Consider the following 19,106-nt stretch of genomic DNA (forward strand, 5'->3'; position numbering starts at 1 on the left):
GAGTAGTTAAAGGTTAGGTTAAACATTCCCTTTTTGTCTATTCATTTGTCCCATTAACTCCGAGAGGCAGTAGAATAGATCAGAAATGCCTGAGCATTGACATTTAATTGACCTCAGGTTGAATCCTGGCTCAGTCCTTGCCTAGTTTAGGTGGCACTTGACAAATAGCCTCACCTCTGAGCCTTTTTTGTCCCAACTTTAAAATGGGATCATGCCATATTTTGGTTTCCTGGCTGCTAAAACAAATATACAATGGACTCACTTAACAACAGGGTTTAATTGGCTTGTGGTTTCAGAGGCTAGAAGGCTTGCTTCTTCACCAGGTCGGTATCTTCCGGCAGGCAATCTTTGGGGTTCTTTGGCTCTTCCATCACGTGGCAATGCACGTGTCGGCATCTTGTCCTTTCTCTTCCCGGTTCCCTCGAGTTCCATCTTCTGGCCGCTCCCCATGACTTCTTTCCCTGTCTGACTGCCACTCTGCTTATAAAGGACTCCATAATCTGTATTAAAATTCTCCCTGATTCAGTGGGGCCATGCCTTAACTGAAGCAACATCATGAAGAGCTCCTATTTACAGTGGGTTCACACCCACCAGAACACAGACCAGAACCAAGAACACGTCCCCAGTGTGGTTCACAGTTCAGTTCCCTCCTTCCGCCTGCCTGCTTTAAAGGAGGCTGGAGTGTGATCCTCTGTAGCAGGGGCCTAGCTCCGTGCCCGAGAAGGGGTGGGTGTGCTGTGCCCGCTACTTTCTCTTTCCCTGTGTATTGTCGACTCCTTTCAGATGCTTTACCTGAAACTGCTTTACCACATGTTCTGGTTTGCTAATGCTACCGTTACACAAAATACCAGTAATGGATTGGATGTTATAAAGGGAGTTTATTTGGTTACAAATTTACAATCTGAAGTCCATGAAAATGTCCAAATTGAAGACCTCAACATGAGTACACCTTCCCCGAAGTTAGGCCGTTGGCATCCGGAAAACCTCTGTTAGCTGGGAAGGCACATGGTTGGCATCTGCTGATCCTGGTTTGTGTTCTACTCCTCTCTCAGCTCCTGTACCTTCTTCAAAATGTTGCTCTTGGGGCATTTTTTCCTCTCTTAGCTTCTCTGGAGCAAACACTGGGCTAGCATCTCCCAAGTGTCAGCAAAAGACTTCTTTTGGTGGCCGTCTCCAAAGTGTCTCTCTCAGCTCTCAAAAAGTCACTCTCAGCTGCTCTGAGGTCCTTTTGTTTGAGTTCTTTTATAGGATACCAACCAACATCCACCCTGAGTGTGCGGGGCCGTATCTCCATGGAAATAATCAAATTTATTACCCACAGTTGGGTGGGTCGCATCTCCATGGAAACATCCAGTCAAGAGTTCACACCCTCATCAAAAAGATTAATCAGTCTGCCCCCACAGATTGCAGCAAATTCTGTGGTTTTTTCTGAGGGACATAATACATATAGAAACCGGCACACCACATGTATGCCCCTGGGTCTCTTCATTATCCTTTATCTCTTAATAGCAAGTTTAATAACAATTTGGAAGTCAACTCAATGGTGTAATTGGTTCCAGATTCGTGATCCAGTTGAATGCAGTAGACTCTTCTGTCAGGAACTTCTTTTTGTGGTCTCAACATGGTGAAATCATTTTTGCTGCCTCTTCTTTCCATCCACTGTATTCAATGTGTTCATTCATTCATTAAGGAAACACTTACCTAAAGCACATGTTTTAGCCTGATGTGAAATCTCATTGCTTCTTTTGGCTGAATATGTCCCAAATTTGTTGTTGGTGATGGGGATGTTACCATGGCCCTCACTCCCGTCTCGCCCTTATAACTTTGTATTTTGTTAGTTATAACGTCCTCCTGGCTGGTTTCTTGGCTCTAGTCCAGTGGTGGTAAATCCGTGGCACCTGCACCATCACTGCCTCCCATAGCCATGGCAGACATGGCTTGGCCACTCACTCGCTGCCTTCTTTCTTCTGGACATGGATGTGGGCTCAGCCCAGGCAGGGTCCTCCAGCCCCATCCTAGTCTCTACCTGACACCGTCTAAACACGGTCTCTCTGTTATAACCCGTCCAGGCTAATTGAAGATTTTCTAGAACTTCCCTCCAGTTGGCATGGCTTGCCTCAGCCCCCAACTTGTTCTTCACCCCAGAGCTCCAACCCGGTGGCGTAGAAGCTCATTGCTGTGCTTTGGCTCCAGTGGTTTTCTTTGCTTTGATGATTGTCACCCCTTTCCTTTCTGCTTCCCTAAAATCTGCAAAACGTAGAAAAAGTCTCGCTTTCTCCTCATCTCCTAGCACATTCGTCTCCCTGACCTTGACTACTATTGTGTATATACTGTATATTGCATTGTTTCACATTTCACACTTGGAAATTATATGGCACACAATAAACTCCACATATTTAAAGTGTATAATATGATATTTTGACATATGGCTACACCTATGAAACCATCACCATAATCAAGATCACCCATAAAAAGTTTCCTCATGCCCCTTTATTATACCTTTCTCCCTTCTTGTCCTTGCCCGTTTTTGCCAGGCAACCTTCTTCAGTCACTATGGATTAGCTTGAAGTTTTAAGAATTTTGTATGAATGGATTTATAGCTTATGTATTCATATTCTTTCTTGTTGGGCTTATTTTACATACTACAATACTTTTGAGACTCTTCTGTGTGGTAGCATATATCAGTGGTTCATTCTTTTTTATTGCTGAGTAGAACCCTATTGTCTGGCTACACTGCAGTTTGTTTAATCATCATTTGAAGAATATTTGAGTTATTTCCAGCTTTTTGGCTATTACAAATAAAACTGCCGTGAACATTTGTGTCAACTCTTTGTATGGACATATGCTTTTATTCCTGTTGAGTACATTCTTAGCATGGAGTGGCTGGATTATATGTGTAGGTGTATGTTTAAATTTGTAACAGACTGCCAAACTGTTTTCTACAGTGGTGGTTCCATTGTACATTTGTACCAGCAATGTTTGAGTGTTTCATATGTTAAGCATTCTAAAAGGTATATAGGAAGCTCATCACAGTTTTAAATTCTCTAATGACTAATAATGTTAAATATCATTAACCATCTGTGTATGTTCTTTGGTGAAGTGTCTGTTAAAATCTTTTGCCCATTTTTTAAATTGTGCTGTTTGTTTTCTTAGTGTTGAGTTTTGAGAGTTCTTTATATCTTCTGGATACAAGTCCTTTATCAGATACCTGTTCTATAAATATTTTCTCCTAGACTGTGATTTGTCTTTTTACTCTCTTAACAGTGCCTTTTGAAGAGTGGAAGGTTTTAATTTTGATGAAGTCTGATTTCTTAATTTCTTCTTTCATGGATCATGCTTTTGGCATGCTACTTGGGAAATCTTTGCGTACCCAGGCTCACGAAGATTTTCTCCTATGTTTTCTTCTAGAAGTTTCATTGTTTCATTGTTTTAGGTTTTACATTTAGCATGCATTTTGTATATAGTGTTTATAGATTGAAATTATTATAATTTTTTTTTTTTGGCATGTGGCTATCCAGTTGTTTTCACTGCACTCTTTGCAAAGACTATCCACTGGATTACTGTTTGCACTTTGTCCAAAGTTGGTTGACTGTATTCATGTAGGTTTATTTCTGAGGTCCCTGTTCTGTTCCATTCATTGATTTGTCTGTCTTTACTCTAATTTCACAGTCTTAACAACTGTTGCTTTATAAGAAGTCTTGAAATCAAGTTATATTAATTCTTCAGCTTTTTGTCAAAAGTTGTTTTGGCTGTTTGAGGCCCTTTCGATTGCCAAAGAATCAGGTTGTCCATTTCTACAAAAAAAAAAAAAAAAATCTCCTGGATTTTGAAGGAGACTTTTATCACATCTATAGATCAATTTGAAGAGAGTTGACATTTTGACAATAGTAAATATTCCAATCCAAAAACTGGATATATCTCTCCATTTATTAGGTCTTCTTTAATTTTTCTGGGCAATGTTTCGTAGTATTCAATATAAAGATCTTATAGTTAATTTCTCAGATTTCTTCCTAAGTATTCATATTTTGATGCTATTGTAAATGATTTTTTTTTAATTTCAATTTTTGATTGTTTTGTTCTAATGTCTAGAAATACATTTCATTTTTGTGTTTTGGTCTTATATCCTGTAGCATTGGTAAGCTAAATTGTTTAGTAGTGATGTGCAATATGTTGTTCATTGATGTCCTTTATTTAAGTGGATGACCTTCTATATTAATTTTCTGAGGGTTTTTTAATTTATTCTTTTTAAATCAGGAATGGATGTTGGATTTTGTCAAATAGTTTTTCAGTGTCTATTGAAATGAGTGTATGGTTTTTCATTTTTAGAATATGAATATAGTTCATTTCATTGATTTTTGAATGTTAAAACAAACTGGCAGACTTGGGATAAACCCATATATCACGTTTAATGTTGAAAGACTGAATGCTTTCTCTATAATATTGGGAAAAAGACAAGGATTTCTGCTCTCACCACTTCTATTCTTCTGGCCAATGCAATAAGACAAGGAAAAGAAATAAAAGACATCATCCAGAATAGAACCAAAGAAGTAAAACTATCTTTATTCATAGATTACATAATCATCTATCAAGAAAATCTGATGGAATCTACCAGAACTACTACTAAATAAATGATGAAATTTTAGCAAATTATTGATTTTTTGAATGTTAAAACAGACTTGCATTCTTGGGATGCATCCCACTTTGCCATGATGTATATGTACAAATATATACATAGACATTGAATTCAATTTGCTAAAATTTTGTTCCTCATTTTTGCATTTGTGTTTGTAAGAAATATTGGTTTGTAGTTTTCTTTTAATGTCTGTCTGATTTTGGTGTCAGGATAAGATTGGTTCTATAGAATGAATTAGGAAGTATTCCCTCCTCTATTTTCTGGAAGATTGTGAAGAATTCATCCAAACCACTACCATCTCTCATCTGCGTTAATGTAATAATCTCTTAATAGCATCCACCTGTTGCAGGTGAGGAATGAAATAAGCTGGATGATGGTAATTTCCTTTATTGAGCCTTCACCACCATATTTATAAATTATAAAAAAGATGTTGTATGTGGCATTGTGGCCAAGCAGCCAGTGAAGAGAGTTGCCTAGTGGTGTCCAAGTCCATTTTGAGTTAGCACCTCATTGTGGAGCCTCAACATCTTCATCCACCTGGAAATTGAGTGATATATGTACCTCGTCTGTAAAGCTGGCTTGAAGTCAAGATACCTGCTTCAAAATAGATTACCCCTGGGGAAAATATTGTTTCTCTGTTAAGCATTTTAAATAGATTATTTAATTTATTTGCATTATTTAACTTAATCCTCACAGTAATCCAGTAAGAAAATGGAGACACCAAGAAGTTAAGTAACTTGCCCAGACTAGATAACCCATAAGGGAACAGAAAGGCCCTTGAATGCAGGCAGATGCTCAGCTGTGCTATCAGGCCACCTCTGCACAGAGACCCTACCTAACCACCTGATCTAAGTGGCTTTCTGTCCCCTTTCCTTTTTTATCTCCTTCTTAGCATCACTTTCTGAAATTATCTTTATATTCTGTCTTCCCCAATACATGACTTCATCTGCATTGTTCCCTGCCCAATCCCCATGTCTTGAACTGTGGCTGATACTTCTCAACTGTGTCCCATCAAGTTCCCCTGGAGAAAAGGGCAGGGGGCTGTGACTTCCAAGGATGTGGCACAAAATTCTCTCCTGGAAGAGGAGACACTGGAAGCACTGGAGTGACTGCTCCGGTCCCCCAGACACTGTGCTCATTTCCACCAGTGGCTCTGCTGTTCCGTGTCTGGAATGTCAAATCCTACTAATCAAATCCTACCAATCCAAGACTCAGGCTGAATCTTCTACCCCTCATGAAGCCCTCCCTCATAGCTCACCTCTTCCCTTTGCCAAGCTCCTGGAACCCTCTGCCTATGACATCTCTTTTTTTTTTTTTTTTTTTTTTTTAATAAATTCAAAGTTACATGAATAGCGGCAAAAACAATACTAGCCCCATACACAGAATTCCATCATACCCTGACCCCCTCCCCCGATAGCTCAGTCCACCAACTTTATCATGCTATCACATCACTATTTCTTTCCTTCCATCCCTCCCTCCCTCCCTCCCTATCATCCATCATATATTTCTGTTTTCTGAACATATGAGAGTTAGCTGCAAACATCCTTGAACATACACTATGATTCACGTATGTACTTCCCATGAACAAGAACATTCTTTTATGTAATTCCATTAAGCACAGCTAAGAAGTATAAGAGATTCAACAATGATACAATGCTTACATTCTGTATTTCCTTTTCCTTATGTCTCAACTGTGTCCCTTCAAGCCACCTGTCTTCCATCCTCCAATCCCATCCAAGTTCATCCTTAGCATTCAATTGTTGTCTAGTTAGACTGTCTTTTTTTTTTTTTTTTCCTTTTTTCAATTGTGGAAACATATAGGCAGCCTAAATCTTCCCATTCCACCCCCTCCCTACCCTTCCATTGGTGGGATTAATCACATTTAGAATGATGTTATGCTCTTTCCCACCATCCATTACTAGAAATTTCCCTTCACCTCAAACAGCAACCCTACACTCCTTTCTTAACTTCCCGTTGCCCCTTCCCCCATTTCTCTTAACCCAAACTCTAAATTTCATCTCTATGGTTATATTCTCTGATAATTTCTTTGTGTTTACTGTGGGGCTTAAAATTAACCTCTTAAATCCCTATCAATCTTGTTTTTCTTTGATACCACCTTCACTTCAATAGGGCACATAAACTATGTTCCTATACTCCATCATTCCCCCACCTTTATATTGTTGTCTAAAATTACATATTTTACATTGAGCTCAAAACCACTGATTTGTCCTTAGAGTTTCTGTATTTTTTATCATGTAGGAAGTAAATAGTGGAGTTATAGTTCAAAAATTATTGACTTCTATTTGTATTCCATTGTGTTTGGAGAATGTTCTTTGAGAATATTCAATTTTTTTTTTTTTAATTTCTTGAGGCTTGTTTTATGTCCCAGCTTATGGTCCCTTCTGGAGAAAGATCTGTGATCACTAGAGAAAAATGAGTGTCCTGGTGATTTGGGATGTAAGGTATTATATATGTCTGTTAAAATTCTCTGTATCTCTTTCTCCTTTCTTTGTCTCTCTGTTGGTAGGGCTTCCTTTAGAATCTGAAGTAGGGCAGGTCTTTTATTGGCAAAGTCTCTCAGCATTTGTTTGTCTGTGAAAAATTTAAGCTCTCCCTCAAATTTGAAGGAGAGTTTTGCTGGATAAAGTATTCTTGGCTGGAAATTTTTCTCTCTCAGAATTTTAAATATGTCATTCCACTGCCTTCTTGCCTCCATAGTGGCCACTGAGTAGTCACTACTTAGTCTTCTATTGTTTCCTTTGTATGTGGTGAATTGCTTTTCTCTTGCTCCTTTCAGAACTTGCTCCTTCTCTTCAGTATTTGAGAGTCTGATCAGAATATGTCTCGGAGTGGGTTTATTTGGATTTATTTTATTTGGAGTTTGCTGGGCATTTACGCTTTGTGTGTTTATATTGTGTAGAAGGTTGGGGAAGTTTTCCCCAACAATTTCTTTGAATACTCTTTCTAGACCTTTACCCTTCTCTTCCCCTTCTGGGACACCAATGACTATTAAGTTTGGACGTTTTATTTTATCCATTGTATCCCTGAGATCCATTGCGATTTTTTCAATTTTTTTCTCCATTCTTTCTTTTGTTCTTGCATTTTCTGTTCTGTGGATTTCTAGGACACTGAGATGTTGTTCAGCTTCCTCTAGTCTTGTATTGGGAATATCCAGAGTCTTTTTAATTTGGCCAGCAGTTTCTTTTATTTCCATAAGATCTTCTATTTTTTTATTTACTCTTGCAATGTCTTCTTTATGCTCTTCTAGGGTCTTCTTTATGGCACTTATATCCTGGGCCATGGTCCTCTTGATGTTCTTGAAATCCTTTGACATGTTTTCGTTCTCTGATTGTAGTTCTTTAATTAATTTTGCGAGGTATAACGTTTCTTCTGAAATCTTGATTTGTGTGTTTGGAGCTGGATTCTCCATATTGTCTGGTTTTATCATATGCATTAAGATTTTCTGTTGTTTTTGGCCTCTTGGCATTTGTTTTGCTTGATAGGGTTCTTTCAAGTTGTATCAAAAAAAAAAAGGACAGCGATCTAATTTTTCAGAGACAAAGTTTGGTTACATACACTTTCTCTAACTAACCAGCAGATGGCGTCTGTGAGCCGCCTATATCCCTCCAGTCAGTTCTCAACCTTTTTTCCATGGAGTGTGGGGAAATGATTCTTGTGTGTTCAGTTGGAGAACTCAGTTTGAGTGTGTTGCTGGAGCCGTCCGCCCTGAATGTGGGGCATGCACACAGGTTGCCAGGGAGGAAGGGCAGTTCTCTCTTGGTGTTCCACAAACCACCGGACTTGGCGTAGTGCCCCTGTGTTCTCCGAGCGGATCCCCCGTCCCAGCCGCAATCCTTCCTCAGCCGGGGGAATGCCGTGCTACGTCATCAGTGTGCGCTGCCCCTCAAGTGAAGCCCTGGGCCGCTGGGCTGTGCCGCGGGGCTCTCAGCTCGTTTCAGAATGCAGAATGTGTGAGGCTGTCTTTACTGCAATGCCTTGTGGGCTGAGAGCAGCTGAGGTTTTCTCCACAGAGAGCGAGAGACAGAATATGTCCCCCGATTCTCCCAAGGTCAGTTGTCACCAAAAGCCTCTGCTTGTTGAGGATTCGCTGTCTGTATTGAGCAGTTAATATTAAAACCTCACTTGGAGCTGGGCTGAGAAAGTGCACGGCGTGGCTTCCGTGAGGGAGGGGCTCCCGGCTCTAGGTTCTTGGCTCTCAGCGCGGGTACGCAATTTTACTTACAGATTTTTTGCTGTGATCTCGGGCATTCCTCCCAATTCATGTCAGTGGATGCTGAGTGTACAGTCATGTTTGTCTCCCCGCTGTTATTCCAGGTTAATTACTGGTTTTTTGTTCATTTGTGAATTGTTCTGGGGGAGACTAAGTCTTCCACTTCTTTCTATGCCGCCATCTTCCCAGAATCAGCATCTCTTAATTAATTATAGTAATCATTAATTAATTATGTGCTAAACCATCTATCATAGTGGGAGTAAAGTCTTAGAGGTGTCACTCTAGGGTGATGTATGTATGTAGGTTATGGAAGATGCTGCAATTCTTACACTTTTGTAAGTTTCAATTCCAGAAAATTCCTGAAGTGCTACACTGGTAAAATTACTTGGTTTACTTCTTCTGTCCTTTCGCACCTTCCCCAGGTAAGAGACTTGGGCTCAGCATTAGTTTGAGACAAAAGATTTCTCAGCTGTGGGGTTTTGAAGATGGTTATTTTAAGAGGCTCAACTTATTTAAATCAACCCTGTGAATGTGCAACACAGTATTTTTCTTTTTCTAGGAAAAACGGAAAGCTGAATGAGCTCTTAGTGACCCCAGATGTCAGTGTGAAATTCAGAGAAGTAGGAGATCTGCAGGTGACCATAAACAAACTCAAAAAGGTAGGTATGTAGAACCTAGACTTTTAGGAATAGCCTCAGTATTCCAGTGTGTTTACATTATTAATGACTGAAATGTTTGCAGTAATATTTAAGTGACAGTTGGAATCAGATTTCAGGGTCTAATTAGGCTCCTTGGAAAGACTTTTTTTTTTAAAGGGCCCCTAAGTTCCTCTCCTTGTTCCAGGGGCCATGGACTCTTTTGCATATAGCTAATAAATATTTTTGATCCCTTGAACAATTGTCCATCAAACCCCCATTTGCTTTCCATGGTCTTCACCAACCAAATCCCATGTGTCCAGTGACCTGGATGCTCCATGACAGAAGGCACCGTCTTCCGTGGTTACAGGTTTATCCGTACCCCTAGCTCACTGCAAGGTGCATGGTAGGATTTCAGTGACTACTGAATGGAATGAATATTCCTCTTCCATATAGAAAGTTCCAGCAAGAACTGGTCAGCAAGAGGTGAGAGAAAACTCACTGATGTATGAACAAAGATGTGATTGAGTTTTGGCCTTTGCTCTCTGGTTTCTAATGAGCAGGGTCTATTTCACTCAGTGGTGCACTGATAAATTTTTAACAAATGGCTCTCAGGGTGTGTGTGGAAAGCCCCAGTTTGTAGCATTTGCCAATTTCCATGATATAAATATTTCACAATGACTGAGTTCAAGCTCCTAGGTTGACATCACTGAATGCAGAGTCAGGAGGAGATGATTCGAAGGGTTGTCATCAGCTAGTACACGCTGGTTCCAGCACAGCACTGATTGTACTTCTTGCATATGGTTGTCTCCATGGTTAATGGAAAGATCTTCACTAAATCCAAGACAGATAATTAGAAAATAATCATCTCTAAAAGTGGTATTATGACCTTGGGGACTTCACTTTGCTTCTCTGGCTGTTTACCTGATAAACTTGAATGCCCTTTCCAGTGTTTTAGAGTCAATGAAATTAAGTGACGGTTAAGTGAATTTTGTAGGCTGTTGTAACTTACACTTCTGCTGAGATCATTAAGAGTTCTCCCTAGTATCCTTCTTGGAAAATTATTATTGTTGTCAACCTCATATCTACTTTTCACAAGTCATTAAAACATATAGATGGCCTGTTTTGCAGAATCTGAACTGACCTGTTGTTGCCAGAGCCACAGATTCCCCTATTCACTGCCCTCACTTATTTCCGTGGCCTCTCAAATCTCTACGCTAAGAAAGCGCTTGCAAGAATAGACACAGAGGCTCTTGCGCTGCTGCAGCATCCAGTGAAGACCAGATAACACCACACAGTAAAGGGGCCTGAGTGGAGAGTGAGAAGCCAGAGTTCTTGTCTAGACTGTGCCACCTTCTGCCTGTCACACCTGGCTTCATCTTTCCGAGTTTTAGTTTCCATCTAAAATGGGATTTGTAATGACTGTCCTGTCTAACCATAGTAATGGGTGTTTTGTTGACTTTCCAGTTTACTAAACTCTTTTTTATAATTAAAAAATTATCTAATTCTGAAACTGAGGGATGTGCAAATATCCTTCTTTTAGGGATGAGAACACTGAGTTCCAGAGAGGCTAAGAAACTTGTTCAAAGGCACGCACACAGCCAATAAGGGATGGGGGTCGTCTTACTGCACAGTTTGTGTTTTTCTCACTTCTACCAGACTTCCTTCCTGATAGGGTTGTTAAGGGAGGATTTGTGAGAGTGCGTTGAAGACTGTAAAGAACCACATAGAAAAGGTTGCAGATTTTATTATAATTATCATACTGTGCCATTAATTCTAAGAAACTCATGTCTTTCCACAGTTTCTCCTTCTGAATCAAAATGCAACTTAGAATCAGTGATCCTGGATAGTCATGTGGCAATTGTGACATACTTGTGTGAAGAGCTTCAGTGAACACTATCTGGCAAGATGAAGAAGGCTCCAGCATCAGAGTACTTAGACTTGATGAGATATGACATTTGTTTTGATGAACACACACATTTTAAATGAATTGACACCCACAAATCCCCACAATTCCCTGGGGATGGAAGATACTCCTAAGAAAAGTATTTTTTGTTCTCCATGTTTTAGATGCTCCTAGACTGCTTTAATCTGGTAATACTTCTAAGTCCACCACCAAGCAAAGCTCATAAATATATTTATATACTATTATGTGTGCATATCCCTTACCTCATGTCATGTCTGAATGTTACTTAGTTCAGTCATTTAATAAGCAGTTCACTGTGAAGGCAACATAGGTGAATCTGACACTAACTGTGACTCTGAAACACCGAGACTACAGCACAGAACGGAAAACACACACACCAGCGACTCTAACGTGGGATAGAAAGTATTAGGTGCAGATGAAGTGCTAGGAGAGTGGAAAGATCCAGACTCATGTGCAGCCTAACTGAACAAGCAAGGACTGGCTGCTTTATGGCTGAATGGTTTCCCAAAAGAACTTTTCAGTTGTGTCAAAGAAAACTCATTTAACAAATTATGTAAAACAAAAACTCCCATCCTCCTAGATTATACATGGTTTAATGATTTCTAAAGTTGTATAAAATTGAAAATAAAAGGCTTCTCGAATTCCCATTTCGATAATATTCAGAGATATTCCTAGATTTAATCAGATAATTTCAAGGGAGGTTTGTAAACATACTTTTATTTTTCTTTTCAGCTAGAACAATCAAAACACATAAGTCAAAAAGATGTGGCTGCGTTAAAAAAATAAATTATGACTTATTTAATGGTAAGAATCCCCTTTTCAGTGACAGACAGACATTTCCTTCTAGACCAGTATTTTGTAAACACAATCACGCTATTATTTCCATGTTCCGGGAATGGAGGCTGAAGGGAAATGAACACTATAGTCAGAGAAAGTCTTTAAGATTCCTTTGAGCAAAGTATTATTTATGCAGCCTTTTTCCCTCCAACTATACCCATACCTACTATGATTGCTTTTTTTTTTAATCAAAGCAATAATGACATGGAAAAAAATAAAATTGTAGAACATGTTTGTGATGAAAAACAACACTTCCATCACCAGTCTACTTTCCAGATAGCCATTTCCAGCCATTTGTGATTGTAGATCTGGTGATTACTTTGAAAAGACTAAGTCACATGAATTCATCTTTATTTATGATTTATTAATTTTAGTTATCTATGACTTCTTGTGAAGGATGAATATATACTTTGCTATCTCCACCTCCCAAATTTTGATGCATATATAGCAAGTTTTAGTTTTCCTGCTGGCTGTTCTTAAACTTTACTTAGTTAACCCTATGTTCTTGTAACATTACCCTGGCCTGAATCTCTGGCTCTGTAGGAAGGAATGTTTTCACTCTGCCCTTCCTCCAACTTTCTTCCTTCTGTCCCTTTCCCCTCTTCTATCAAACATATCTTTATCTTTTATAACATTCCCATCTTTTCTGTTATCATTGTTAGTTTTCTTTATTTTGCCTTTAGGTTGATTCTAAAAGTTAATGCCAGTAAAGAATGTTTCCTTTATTATGACTCTAATTGTTTTCACTACAGAGCCAAGAAATGAGCTAGGGTTGTATTTCTTTCTCTCCAGTTATTATCCCTATCCCATTCAAAAGAGTAGGTTCTTGGCTTCATGGTCCAATAAATTCTCTTTATACACCACCAGTTCCACATTTTGCCTCCTCTTAGTTTACCTTATAATTGGATCATGACTTTCTTGTATAATTATTATTTTTTAGATTTTTCTGGTTGATTTTTTTTTTTCTTGTTATGAAGAGAAGCCTCTACCATGGTCGTAATATCACTCTAATACCTTACAATTTCCTATTTCTTCTTCTCAATAGAATTTGTTTCACTTTTCTTCTTGAAAATATTGTTTTTGGCATCCCCTGGGTTTCAGTTCTTATTGGATCTATCGCTTTTTTACACTGCTATCCGTATGTCATTTTGGAATTTCTGTGAATTGGATTCTTGATTTAATGACAGGATTTAGATATAATTTTCCTCTTTTGGGATTTTCATCCTCATTTTGCTATAGTTAATCCTCAAGGAACTTCTTCAGAAAGGGTATGTGGGAGGTCAGTTTATCAGTCTTTGCATATTTGAATGTCTGTGTTCCCCTCACAGTTTTTTGAAGGTTTGTCTAGATAAAAAATTTCACTGGGACTCCTTTGAGAGTTTATTTTGGACTTTCTATTTCTTGCTGCTTTTTGTCTTCACATACTTGGTAATTCTTGGTTATCTGTTCACATTTTAAATAGAAGGGTTAGGTTGGTCCTTTTAGGTAGTGTTTGTAGGCTTCCCATACAGCCAGGTAAATATCTGTTTGCCCCTAGGCCTCTGCCCTGAGAAGGTGTCTTCCTAGGAGGTCTGTGGATGGAGCTGGCTGTGAGATGTGGGACCCCAATAGCATTATGGCTATTCAGAGGGCTTTGGCTTTCCTCCTAGGAGTCGTCGAGTTCTTTTTAAAAAGACAAGCCCTACCTTGTTGCCTTTGGAGTTGACCTTGTCTATCAGTCATTCTCTGCTGGGGAAGAGGGGATGGGCTTACACTTCTCCTGGACCCCCTTCCTCACTCTCTTTCCTTCATCAGCATGTTTCCATCCAGTTTCCAGTTTCCAGAAATGTATTGAAATCCCTTTTTTGGTGACAGTTCCCTCTTTCATTCTTTTAACTGGTTTGGGCTCATTTCCTTTGGCATTTCATATTAATGAGGTCTCAGGAGGGAAAGAAGACCAATTCATGTGCTCAGTGTATTGTCTTGAATCAGAAGCTTCCAGTGATGGACTTTTTTTTAAGGAAAACTGCAGAAATTTCCTAATCCCACTGGTTTATTTTCAGTGTACAACTTCAAAATGTAAGCTAAAAGGGTTCATTGTAAGAAGTAATTGGTCTACCTTATAATAGGTACTGATAACTCCATGGAATGTTTATCGGTACCTTTATCCCTCTCGTTAGGTAAAACAAGTATTCAAATGTTTAGCCTCCATTAATTTTCCAGTAATATGTTCAAGTGCATCATGGTAAACTCTTTACTATTACAGTTTGTTACCAAATGTCAAGTTTAAAAAGACACTAGCTTTAAGGATTTAAAAAGTTGACACTTTAATAATTTATATTCTCAATTACAATGACTTGATAATTTGTTCATTGGACACCATGAGGAATTGTGGAGGGGTTGGGGAGTGGTGTGCTAGCAGGGTCCACTACACTTTATTTTATTCTTCTCAGATGGAAGAAACTCTGAGTTTGTTGACCTGCCCTATTCCTTTTCCGTAGGAAAATCAGAAAGTGAAGAAAGCCCTTTTAGAAGCACGGACAAATATAGCCTTTCTTCAGAGTGAATTAGATGCATTGAAATGTGATTCTGATCAGAGCCTGAATTCTGAAAGGTATGGAATTTCACATTTTATTTTTTAGTTTAGGTAAATGTTTATGTACCAGTGATCATCATTGAGGATGAAACTTAGCTATTTAATAATGAAGAATCATTTATTAACTTTGTTAAACAGTTTTTAACTTTCTAAAGATTTTACTTTCACTGTCAAATTTCCTGGTGATTTTTGTGTTTTTAATTTTTTTTAAAGAAACAGATTATTTTAATTATTGGCTGCATATGGCTTAATAAATGTTTGAATTAACAGAGAGCAGAAGAAGATAGCTTAAATGTCAATAGTCAGTTCCTATTAAAGTGCTCTGAAGGTAGGAATCCAAGCCAAACAACATAAAAATGGGAAAAGCAGACGTCAGCAAGTAATTGTATTTTCGCATGCTTTAGTTTTGCAGTTTGGTGTTAATAATATAAGACCAAACACACATACACACACATATCTATTTTTATTTAAGGGATGTATCCTTAGACATTTATATAGGGATATGTAAATATAAAAGCATATCTATGCATTTATATATGTGTATGCCCTAGTACTTGAGCAGAATATCTTGGTGTGTGTTTGTTTGTCAACTTCAATCAGAATTAAGTTCATGTAATAGAGAGCCATGAAATATTTATTTAAAAAGTAAAAAGTCTCTATAGAGTTAAACAACATAAGAGATAAATAATGTCAGAACCACCACCAGCAGCAGTGTCCCAGGTTGAATGAGTCTCCATGTGATCATCAAAAAAGTGTTCTTTTAGTTCAGAAGAAGGGACGAGCCTTATAAAAGAGAAGCACAGCAGGGGACAAGGGCGAGGGGAAATGATAGCACATTTTTATAATTGTACTATTATCTATAGTCCATGGTTTCATGTAGGGTTCACTGTTTGCATAGTGTAGTTCCATGGACTTTTTTAAAACATTTTAATTCTGTTACCATAAGACTGGTCTGGGTACAGTGGTTAGAGCACAGAGCAGAGAGAGAAATTTCCAATGGAAGAAGGGGGTAGGGGAGGTAGGAAGGGGTAACTGAGATGGGAGGTGGGGAAAGGAAATGTCCACTTTACTTCAAGGCAGGAGAGAACCACTGGGAGAGTTTGCCCCACATCCCCTATAGTTTAGGAACCACAGGGTCCAGCACCTGCCTTGTATTCCTTTGAGTCAGTTCTGGTTCCTAATGGTGGGTGTCCTGATGGTCATCATCTGTCCACATTAAGATAGCTATTTTGCATAGGCTGATGCATTTCAGTTGCTCAGAGGGCTTCACAATTGTAACTACTAGAAACAGTGTACTACCAGGATTTGGGGTCATTAAATTTTCTTTAAAAATATAATTGTCTAAAAATGAAATGCTCCTTTGATAAATTTATAAGAATTCAATGCCTGCACAGATCTGTGGATTTTTATCAAATTAATATGTAAAGTTCCAGTATGGACAGAAGTCTGTTCTTCCACTTTAGGATGTGATTCATTGGAATCAGAGAGATTTAGCCTCTTGATGAACCCATAAAAACTTTTTCCATGTTACAGGAAAAACATTCGATCTCATTGAGGGGAGAATATATAACTCTGCATCTAGGAAGAAATATTTCTGTCTTTCATAAGATGGGCTAAAGCCTGCCCAGTGGAGGAAATGACAATTTTTGATTAACAGATTGTCAGCATGGGGCACATTCTTTCCATTTTCAGCAATTTAAAATCCCAGAATTTAATCAGCTTTTATAGAATGCTGCCCACTGCTTGTATAGCAACTAGGGAGACAGTAGTGAAGAATTGTAGACGAGCATTAGATCAGAGATCATGCTGACTGGGGTGTCTTTATTTTGTATGAAGACATTTTTTGTTATTTAGGAATTGGTCAAAACATGCCATATTTTCATTAAATGACTTCTCTGAGTGCTTTATGTTCAGGACAATAAATGGTGCTATAATATGTTGGCAGGCCTCCCAGCAAGTAGACCTTTGATATATGTTGTATGAGCACATTAATATGAAATCAAAATTACAGAAACACAGGTGGTATTCCTCATGCATAGTTGTCTTATTCTGGAATGGAAAATAAATCAAAGTGCCACATTGCTACCAGGAGGCCTAAAAAATCCACATATAAACAAATGAGTTTTGTTTTTATCAGTTGTTTTGATTATCCGTTTCTTGTTAAAGTCCCAAGTACCTACAATATGCAAGGCTGCGCAGGGACTAAAAAGGATTCAAGAGGCATGGCCCTGCTGTAAAGTAGCTCACAGTATACATTCATGCACCCCACTGTTTGGTTCACACATATTTTTACTTCCTTTCTATCCTTGGTCTACATGCAATTGAGTAAATGTACCAGTACTCTTCATATGGGAATGTGACACCACTCACTTCTCTGTCTGTGTGTTGTTGCTTTGTTCTTTCTCCTGGTTTTGATGCTAGGGACTGCCAGTTCATCATTGCTGGTGTTTTTCATCTAATTAGATAAAAAGTTGTATACATTAGGCAGTATAGACTGCCCTTTTGAGGAAGAACAGAGTAAATAGATTGATGGAGGACTGGATTTGTGATCTGAAAAACTTTTTTGTTGGTATATAACCAAAAGTAATCCCATTGGACAAAAGAAGATGTAAGATGGAAGTTCATCATATGTGATTCAAAGAAGAGAGAGCTAACCTGTGGATTGTTCTCAGTAGAGTGGGTTAGTGATTTGTGATGAGAACCTCCATCTAAAGGTTTTAAGTTGGGGTTGATGACTGTGCTTCAGCAGTACATAAACTTCATGAGATTATAAATAACATTTCCCATTTAAATAGCTATGCATTTTCTTGAGGCGTTAACTATAGCTTTCACTGGATTCTCCAAGAGATCCATGAATAAGCCCCGAAAATGATGAACCATTGGATTAGGCCAAGAGTCAGCAAATTTTATCTGAATTGGACCAGACCTATCCATTCTCTCAATCTTTTTTTTTTTTCAAATCCAAAATTATAACTCTGCAAAGGACAATGGAGACCAACCTCTTATCTGTAGAAAATATGGCATCATTAGCCTTTGTTCTAGTTACTCTTGCCACATAACAAACCAACCCAGAATTTAAAAGTGTAAAATAACCATTTTAGTTGGCTCCCAGATTCTGTGGGTTGGGAAATCAGACAAGGTAGAGTGGGGATAGCTTGTCTGTGTTCCACAATGTCAGGGGCCTCAGCTGGGAAGACTGCAAGGCTGGGGTGACTCAATGGCTGGGAACTGGGATCATCTGGAGGCCCCTTCACTTACACATCTGGCATCTGGCCAGGGATGACCTGAACTCTGAACTCAGCTGATCGTGTCAAAAGAGAACCTACATGTGTCCTCTCTGTGGGGTTGTGCTTCTTCACAGCATGGCAGCCTCGGGGTAGTGAAACTTCTCACGTGGCATCTCAGGTCTCTCAGGTGAGTCCCAGGAGACGAGGAGGAAGCTGCCTCCTTTCGTCTTACCTAGCCTCGGAAGTCATGCACCATCGCTTGCTCTGTACTCTGTTGACAAAGCAGTGACAAGCATGCCTCGGGTGCCTCATGGGTGAGGGTACATAGACTGCACCTCCAACTTGGGGAAATGTCAAAGAAAAGTTGCAGTCATTTTTATAAGAAACGGTCTTTGGCCCATTCTATGGTCAAGGCACCTGACTCAGCGAGTCAAGAACTTGCCATGTAATTTCTGAAGTCATTACATGAGGTTGTTTTATTTTAGAGTTTTTGAGCTGAAGAAAACTTTAAGGATCCCCTAATCCCAACAATTCTTTAAATAAAGATGATGTTATCAAGACCCAGAGGAGTACTGGGGCTTGCCCAAGATTATACCTCTAGGCAAGGTCATTTAACAAGGGCTCTCCCCTTCACACTGAATGAATACTGGCAACTAAGCAATATTAGTACTACAAACAAATCTAGCTCATGGAAGAGGACTTTGGAGTGGGAAGTGGCACCAGCAGAAGCATCAAAGGCTGCAAGAAACAGTGACCACCTCTACCACTGAAACCATGGGGGAGAGAGTAATGGCTGGGAAAGCCTATCGCTCCGCCTCCTCTCTAATAATATTGACTTCCATTTGATTAGCAGTTGCACAGACACACTGATATTTAGTGTGTTAAGCCACTGTTCCTATTTCTCCAGGGGAAACTGAGGCTCAGAGACTCAAATTTGTGTAAATTTACCTAATAAGTTTGGCAGTGTAGGCTTCCACAGATTGGCTGCACAGTCCATGATGTTTTTCCCACATGGGCAAAGTGTTTTAGTCTTGAATATGC

The 19,106-nt window shown here is 39.0% G+C and overlaps 1 protein-coding gene across 7 annotated transcripts in view; it reads left to right on the top strand.

Annotated features, from left to right (window-relative positions):
• Positions 1-19,106, top strand: part of LOC119504587 (ras and EF-hand domain-containing protein-like) — a 54,126-nt gene that overhangs the window by 18,204 nt on the left and 16,816 nt on the right. For 2 of the 7 annotated variants that reach the window (XM_037796840.1, XM_037796841.1), the window contains exons 6-9: positions 9,424-9,523; positions 11,301-11,593; positions 12,159-12,230; positions 14,744-14,856. In XM_037796840.1, coding sequence (XP_037652768.1) covers positions 9,424-9,444 — 21 coding nt within the window. In that variant the 3' untranslated portion in view covers positions 9,445-9,523; positions 11,301-11,593; positions 12,159-12,230; positions 14,744-14,856. The remainder of the gene's footprint in view (positions 1-9,423; positions 9,524-11,300; positions 11,594-12,158; positions 12,231-14,743; positions 14,857-19,106) is intronic. The other 5 variants (XM_037796838.1, XM_037796839.1, XM_037796843.1 and 2 more) reach the window with 3 other exon arrangements.

Source organism: Choloepus didactylus, chromosome 10 (assembly GCF_015220235.1).
Source record: "Choloepus didactylus isolate mChoDid1 chromosome 10, mChoDid1.pri, whole genome shotgun sequence".
Taxonomy (NCBI): domain Eukaryota; kingdom Metazoa; phylum Chordata; class Mammalia; order Pilosa; family Megalonychidae; genus Choloepus; species Choloepus didactylus.